Here is an 8,006-nt window from a genome sequence, read left to right as displayed (position 1 = left end):
CACCGTTTTCTCTGGAGGCAAAGTGAAGCAGGAGGAAACGGCACAATACTGCAAACACACAGTAAACATGTACAAATACACAGAAAACTGCGTTACTGCAGTTATTAAAAACACAGGAAGTATCCAAACTACTCATGAAGAGCATCATCTGAAGCTTCCAGCCTGAAGATGAACTTTCATCGTCTGTTTGAGCTTCAGTTTGATGCTGCTGATCACCTCTGATCAAATGATCGATTATCAGACTGATCAAAGATCAGTTATCTGTGTTTCAGGTCTGTTTTCATCAGCTGCTTCAGTAACCTTCACTGTTCATGTCCTCAGTGGGAAAACCTCGTGTTGTTTCATCCGCAGCACTTTGTCACATTTATCATCAGTTGTTTTAAACTTGTTGGAAATCTACTCAGAGACTGTATTAAAACTGCTTTTTATAGGCACGTGACCGTTTCCATGTTATATGGGGGTGGTGGGGGGAATAATATATATATAATATGTGTGTGTGTGTGTGTGTAACATGTGTATGTATGGAGGATCTGCAGCATCTGCACTGCTGACAGAAGGAGACTTCAGACCGTCCTGGTACGCCTCCTCCACCCAGAGGAGGGGGTGGGAGGAAGGAGGATGATGGCTGAGTTATCACCCCTGATGGAGAACACGTCCCAGCACATGGAGGACACTCTGACAGCACCTCCCTCGGCTCCTGTAAACATCAAGACTGCAAACCGCACAGTGTTTGTTAAAGTTCTGCAGATTTCTAGCAAATACTGTAGTTAAAAATTACAAATTACACATATTTGAAAGAGAAATGTCATTTCAATGCATCATGTTGTTGTTACTATTCTTACACGACAACACTTGAGAACTGGAGCTTTGAGGATTTGGGACCAAAATTATGTTGAGAAACAGTTTCTGTAGGACGACACACAAAGACCTGATTCCAGAGTCCACACAGACCAACGTGAGATCAACTAGCTGACAGTATGACAGTGACACAGTTTCACACGATCAGTCCACATGATTGTGATGATGTTGCTTTAATGGATCCCAAACAGAGGTTCAGTCTATTGATACCATGAATATGATTTTAGCACAAAGAGTTCCTAATAAACTGGACAGAGTGTAGTCCAGACGCCACCTCTAGCAGTGATGGCCAGTTTGTTAGAGACGCCCACTGATGATCGTCCACAGCGAGTTAATATGACGTCTGAGTGCGGTGAAACGAGTTCTTGTCCACAGCTTTAATTTAAAAACACATTTTATTTCCATCTCAGAGCTTCGGACTGAAACATTTCCTCCAAACAGAGTGCAGACGTTTCAACGCTGTGCTTCAGTCATCATTTTAAAGGCCGGTGCAGCTGAAGACACAGCACAGACTAATATTAACCTGGAGTTATGATGACATCATCAGGTGAGGCGACATCATCATAATAATGATCGTCTTCGTCTCAGCAGATGTTGGTTTTGTTGTTCGTCATCGTTATGGCAACAAAAACACCAGAAATATTAATTTCTCACTTTAAAAAAAACAACAACAAACATTTCACGAGTTGAACACCTGGACGTACCTGCAGGATTTATGACATTCGAGTGAGTTGGGAGCCAATCAGGGTCCAGTATGAAACGTACACAGCTCACGAACGCTGAGCTTAACCTTTCAGAGGGATACATGTTGTGTCCAGCACGAAACAAAGCGACTGAGATTATCTCTCAAAGCGGAGACATGAGGCCTCACAGCCTCTTGTGGCGCAGATACAACATGTGGCGCTCCACGTTCTCTTTGTGGTAGTTACTGTCACTGTGTTTCTTGATGTTGTGGATCCTGAACTTCCTGGAGCCTTTGGTTAAAGAAGAGTTCTGGAAGGACTTGTCCGCGTGGAGGCGGCACACGTGACACCACATCTGATCGAGCATTGGCGAGTACCGTAGGAACCAGAACGTTTTCAGCCAGGACGCCTGGAAGCGAGGAGGCCGGCGACGCCTCCGCGGTTTGTCCCGAGAGACCGCCGCGCCGATGGGAGTAGATATGTTGGCCGAGGCGTCACCTTCAGAGAGGGAAAAACAAAGGTGAGTAAAATGTTCTGATCCACACGACCTGCTGTAATGTTTTCTTTAAAGGAAACCGTGTTTGCCAACAGTTACTATGGATGAGAAGACAGATACTGATTAGCTTAGCATAAAGACTGACAGGCACCAGCCTGGCTCTGTCTCTGGCTCTGTCCTAACATCTGCCCATATTTGATTTCCTGGAACTTACATCCAGGCTCTTTCTCCCCCTGGACGGACTTACATCTCTGCAGGTCCTGGTTTGGTTGGAGCACAGTTGGGGCCTCCTTGTCCTGGGACAGCTTCTCCTGCAGCTCTCTGATTCTCCTCTGCAGTCTGACACAGGTCAGACAGGAGGAGGAGGAGGAGGACCCTTCACTCCTCTGATTCTCCTCCTGCAGAGGTGGAAGTTTAAAGTTTAGCTCCATGGCACGCTCCCTGGGGACGTAGAGCTGTCGAAGGGACCTGGACCTGCTGGAGGCCTCCAGAGAAGCCTCCAGAGTATCTTTGAAGAAGTCCTGAAACAAATGCTTGACCTGTTAGTTCATCAGAAGAATCTACTGACTCTACGATGAGAAGTAATCATCAAACCGATCATTTAAATATCCCAAATTAATTGGGATATTTAAGTGGTTATTAACTAATAACCTGAGCAAATGTATCAGTCAAGTGATACTTCCTTATTGCTGTTACCAAATCTCAGGTTCAGACTTTATTGATTGATTGATTGATACACACTAATTCACACTACAGATAGAGTATATAAAGGTATATATACTGGTACTGTAAATACTGTATATAAAAGGTATATGAGGTTGTTTTTCTTCTATTTTTATCTTCTTTGTATTTGTTTGAACTCAGACAACGAGTTCTGGTTGTGTTTTTTCTGATAACTTGTTGGACCTTTGTCTCCAGTTGTCGTTTGTTGTTTTTCAGTGTCAGTATAATTTAAAAGAGACACAGTGGATTAAGTCTCTTCAGACTCACTCTGAAGTTGACGTCCTGGTTCACAGCAGCAGCTTGTTGCTGCGTCTCGTCTCCTGACTGCTCGCCGATGCTGGTTGGATGCTGCAGAGCTGACAGCAGCAGAGAACGAATGTCTCTCCAGGGACGGACGGCTGCGACACCACAGAAAGCAGACAAAAATGCATGTGACCGTCTGCAGTCTCTTCAGTCCACAAATACAGATTAAATGTCACGTCATCATCTTTTATTGACACTTCAGAGCAGCATGGTTACAGGCTGACAGTCGACTGCAATCTGGAACTAGTTTGATAATCCACGCATCGTTTCTGTCGTCCCTGCCGATCTCCACCTGTGCACCAGATGTGTGTGTGTGTGTGTGTGTGTATATATATATATATATCACCAATTCAGGTCACCTGACATCCACCTGTCCATCATTCTCCCTGCAGACACACCTGCCTCTCATTATTTTATCAGTCCTTCAGTGTATCAAAGCACTTCACTGGCGCCCTCTGCAGTCTGTTTGCTGCCTGTTAAAACAACTGTCAGACTGTTCATCTGAACACCGGCTGAGTAAAGTCTGTCTTCTTCTTTGTTCTCGTCCTCTGTCCTTTGCCCTCGTCCTCAAGTCTGTGACAATTTGTCTCCCAACAGCCAACTGATGTCAGCTCTGGTATAATTAAAGAAATCCCCTCCAGGCCGCCATCGTCTCTTCAGACAGACACTCGGCTGTTGTTGGTCTGTTTGTGTTGCAGACTTAAGTCAGACTCACCTCTTCCTGCTGTTTCTGACTCTCTCTGAGGACAAGGGGACGCCTGGGACGGCCTCGTCTCTGTCGTCCAGCTTTGTTTCTCTCTCTGTCTCTCTGGCTGCTCAGACAGGAGACGCTCGGGTTGTCTGCAGTCTCCTTCACTGTGACCCATCTGAAGTGACGGGACCCAGTCCGGATCCGACTCCAGCATTTCATACGCTGGTTTACCTGCGAACATACAAGATCTTAATGTGATTGTATCAATATTGGGAAATCTGTTGTTTAATGGAGAAAACTTCAAGGTCACATCTTCAAATATCTTGTTTTGTCTGACCAATAGAAGTGGACTGTGCTAAAATATAATGAGAATTACCATTAAAGCATGAACAGAAAGTACGTCACGTGATGTATTCAGCAGGACTGTTCACCATGGGGTACATCCCATTTCTCAAAATTGAATCCTCGTTTCCCTCACTTGCGTCTTTGTCCCTCCCACCGGGGATGCATGAGAGGACGCAAGGAAACCACGCAAGGAGAGAAGAAACGAGGAAATATGTTTTAAGAGAATTGAGACGTCCTTTCCTCTGAAGCGTCACGTGAAGCGACGTCTGTTTCTGATGACGCGACACAGGTGGATCTGCTGCGTTTACCGTTATATTCACACCCCCACCACCCCCCGCCCTCGATATATTTACATTTTATACTTATATTTACATTATTTAAAAAGTCTCCAGCACTAGCAAATAAATATGAAACACTTTTATTAACACACATGAGAATTAATGAGTTCATTCTTGGCTGGACGCCTCTTCAGGTGAACAGGTGGTCATTTTCTGACCTGAACTTTATCAGCCTCGCTGTGTCTTCTGTCCTGTTCAATGAGACACATTTCAGAGCTGTCAGTGAAGGCAACCTACGAGCCATGAAACACATTATTTCACTCAGATAACACGCAGAACAAGTGACGAGAGGCCGGTGTGTTAGTGTTAGAACAGGTTGTAGATAAAAGACTGCTGAGTGGAGACAAAACTGGAGACAGATGTTTTAATGTCTGACGCTGAACAGAAATCAGCTGCTGCGGGACTTTTATCCATCAGTAGGAATAACAGCGGTAAACCAAACTCTGTCTCCAGCTCCGTCTCTCTCAGGTCTGGGAGGTCCCGTCACTTCTCCACATTTGACATGATTTCTCTGAATATCTGTAAAGAAATAAGTCTTCCTGCCTGCCGGCCTGCGCACAGTGAGAGGCGGTTGCTAGGCAACGTACGTGTTTACGTTCAGAGCCTCTGCGCACTGAGAGTGGTGACAGACAAGAGTAGGCTCATTTTAAATCAATAAATATGTTTTAATCACTATTTTGTGTCACTTTATATTGAATGCTTTAGTAGTGAGCAGAATTCTAAGCGGGATAATAGTGAGCAGGTTCCTATCGTCCCTGCTCACTATACATCATCTCTTACATCACATATGTCAAAGTCAAGGCCCGCAGGCCGGATGCGGCCCGCAAATGATTTATGTGCGGCCCCCCGGATGATATTTGATTAGTATTAGAACTGGCCGCAGCCGCCCGCTGGTGTTTTGCAGGCACCAATACTACATTCCCCACAATGCAACGGTAGCCCACCAACTCACTGCAGCGCGGCATATGGGCCTCGGCTTCATTATTCATCAGCAGCCAGAACAGATGTTAACTTTCAGTTACCCACTCCCCAAAAAGGAAAGTATTGTTTTGTCTGTGTCCTATAGATTTTTGTATTTTAATTTATTTCATTTATTTAGATTTAATTTTCAGTTGAACTCAACTTGCCTGTTGAAAATGTTTTCCCTTAATTACTGACAGAGCCATAAGAAAATATTGCTTTATTCATTTAATGCACAGGACTTTTTTTCTTTGAAGGAAGTTTGGTTTTGTGCCTGTTGAAAAATGTTTACACTTGAAATTAATGATAGAGCCATAAAAGAATGTTGGATTGTTCATTTAATCATTTAATAATATACATTGTGTTAGATCTTAGTTAAATAGGCCATGTGCAATCATTAAAATATGTTTTAATAAACATTGAACCAGTCCGGCCCTCAGCTTGTAGCAAATCTGTTTCTTTGGCCCTCTGTGTATTTTGACTTTGACATCCCTGTCTTACATGATTGAAACATGACGGATCCTCATGTTCTTGTATTATCGCTCTTTGGAGAACGTAACGTTCAGTTAGGCTCATCTGAATTACAGCCATTCACTGCAGGATAGTTACACTAGCGCACTTTCTCCTCCACCTCGTTCAAACGTGACAGCTGTGGGGGCGGAGTCTTCATACCGTTCAGTTGACAGACTTCCGGGTAGGATGCACTGATGTATCCTCGCTCATAGTTCCTCCGAGGGCCCTCATCGCTCCTCGATCCTCGCTCCTCAGAGCCGCAATTTGCGCTTTGGGACGGCCGGCAATATGGCGGACCAGAAGTACTTCCGGTTCGAGCGAAGATCGAGGAGCGAGGAGCGAGGAAACGACAATTTTGAGAAATGAGATCTACCCATGGTCTCACCTGAGCGCCACAGGTGGAGGTGATAATGAAGCTCTCTCAAGCATCTCTGCTGTTCTCATTTAAAGCTTTTATTTTGAAATAACATTGGTTTTACTGTTTTAAGTCTTTTGTTTTAAGTGTTGTCTCATGTGAGGCAGCCGTTTATGTTTGAATGAAGCTCCAAATAAGAGAAGAAAATAATCAGATGTGATGAAGTCTGGTTCGGTATGGTTATTTTAAACCATGTCTTCATTGAATTTAAACATACATACTCCTGGCTTAAACCACATGGGTTCCATTGAGCTAAAACGAAGCTAAAAGAAGATTTCCAGCAGGACTGTATTAAGCATTAGCCTGCGTTAGCTTTAGCTAGGTGGCGCTCATAAACTGGGCAGGAGTCCAGGTGGAGTACTGTCAGCCAGTCACAGAGGAAGTTGTAGGTTTTCTGCTTGATTAAAACTCACCAGAGTGAAAATGCCGGGAGCACACTCTCATGGAGGTGGGGACGTGGTTGAATGTGATGTTGCTGCGGTTGACAGCGGCTACCCAGGCCATCCTCCTCCTCTTCGTTAGCTCAGATATCTGACTTCCTTCATTCCTCCTCCAAGCTGGGAAACAGTGGAAAGTTAGTCCGTTTGGGAGTTTTCTGCCATGGTGGTCGTGAGACCTGTGACGGCAGTTCTTCACGCAGCAGTTTCTTCCCCCCATTAATAACCGACAGACAGAAAGTTACCGACGTGAATAAAAGAGGAAACAAACAGTAAACAGCTGTGTGAACGCGCTGCACGACAACATAGAACCGCCAACAGTTATGGCTGATCTCCCAGAATACACTGCGGCGTGAGTCACATGACGTCGCCACTACGGGGCTTTCTCTTTTCTAATCCGGCGATAAAATGTGCCCTAATTCACTTTCACGCTGTCTCATCTGACAAATATATATTTTTAAAAGCAAAGTTATTCATTAAAATAATAACTCTATCATAGAAGAGTAACAGTTCTTATACGGATTTTTCTTTCAATTCCAAATACCTGTTAAACCCAATTATGATGAGATTTTTTACTTCTTCAGCAGTAACAGTAACAGGTAAATTTCCTCGGCGTGACATAAATAAAGACGTATCTTTTCTCATATTACATTGCTCAGTTTATCGATCAAATGTGCAGAGATGTATTTTGAATAGAACATGTAAAACTTAATGATAATAATGTGCTCTGCTTTACCTTCGGAGATGAATAAAGGATCTATCTATCTATCTACAAACAATAATCACAATAAGTGATCAGTATTCAGTAATTATCCTGCGATGAAAAAAAAAAAATAGCAGAGGATGGTTTCGATCCATCGACCTCTGGGTTATGGGCCCAGCACGCTTCCGCTGCGCCACTCTGCTGACGATGGCTACATAATTCAGGGCTGAACTTGAACCAACCCTGAGGTGAAGACAGAGCCTTCACACACGAAACATTGTCTTAACTATTGACATGTGTTCTGACCACAACACCTGTTGAAAAAATAACACATTATATTGTTGTAACTATTGGATGTTACTGTTGTATTTGGCTGAGGTGGACCTAATTTTGAGCTAGTTTGTATACAACTACGACTAATGACTCTTCATTCTAAATTAATCTGCTGATTATTTTCTCCTATTATGAACTAGTGAGAAATGTCACAATTACCCAGATCCAAAAGTGGTACCTTCACAGTGTTTTGTCTGTCCATCCAACA

The 8,006-nt window shown here is 43.7% G+C and overlaps 1 protein-coding gene across 2 annotated transcripts; it reads right to left on the bottom strand.

Moving 5' to 3' along the window:
- Nucleotides 1-603: 603 nt before the first annotated feature.
- On the bottom strand, nt 604-7,075 carry LOC121608395. Of its 2 annotated transcripts, XR_006006912.1 has the most exons (6): nt 6,739-7,075; nt 3,779-3,985; nt 3,028-3,158; nt 2,285-2,558; nt 1,563-2,039; nt 604-712 (listed from the first exon to the last, which is right to left on the bottom strand). XR_006006912.1 is itself a non-coding variant. In XM_041939658.1 (5 exons), the coding sequence occupies exons 1-5, from the start codon at nt 6,980-6,982 to the stop codon at nt 1,726-1,728; spliced, it is 1,170 nt and encodes a 389-aa protein (XP_041795592.1). In that variant the 5' UTR covers nt 6,983-7,075; the 3' UTR covers nt 891-1,725. The 2 variants fall into 2 exon arrangements, 1 of the variants encoding a protein (XP_041795592.1); XM_041939658.1 differs by lacking the exon at nt 604-712 and having other exon boundaries at nt 891-2,039.
- Between the last annotated feature and the right edge of the window lie 931 nt (nt 7,076-8,006).

This window comes from Chelmon rostratus, chromosome 6 (genome assembly GCF_017976325.1).
Source record: "Chelmon rostratus isolate fCheRos1 chromosome 6, fCheRos1.pri, whole genome shotgun sequence".
Lineage (NCBI taxonomy): Eukaryota > Metazoa > Chordata > Actinopteri > Chaetodontiformes > Chaetodontidae > Chelmon > Chelmon rostratus.
This window is presented reverse-complemented; position numbering and strand designations above follow the sequence as displayed.

Coding starts and splice junctions, on each gene's coding strand:
- LOC121608395 (XM_041939658.1), bottom strand. CDS start 6,982: ATGGGGGGAAGAAACTGCTGCGTGAAGAACTGCCGTCACAGGTCTCAC. Junction 2,559..3,027: donor ACCAGGACGTCAACTTCAGA/GTGAGTCTGAAG, acceptor CATTTGTTTCAG/GACTTCTTCAAAGATACTCT. Junction 2,040..2,284: donor AAACCAGGACCTGCAGAGAT/GTAAGTCCGTCC, acceptor CCCTCTCTGAAG/GTGACGCCTCGGCCAACATA.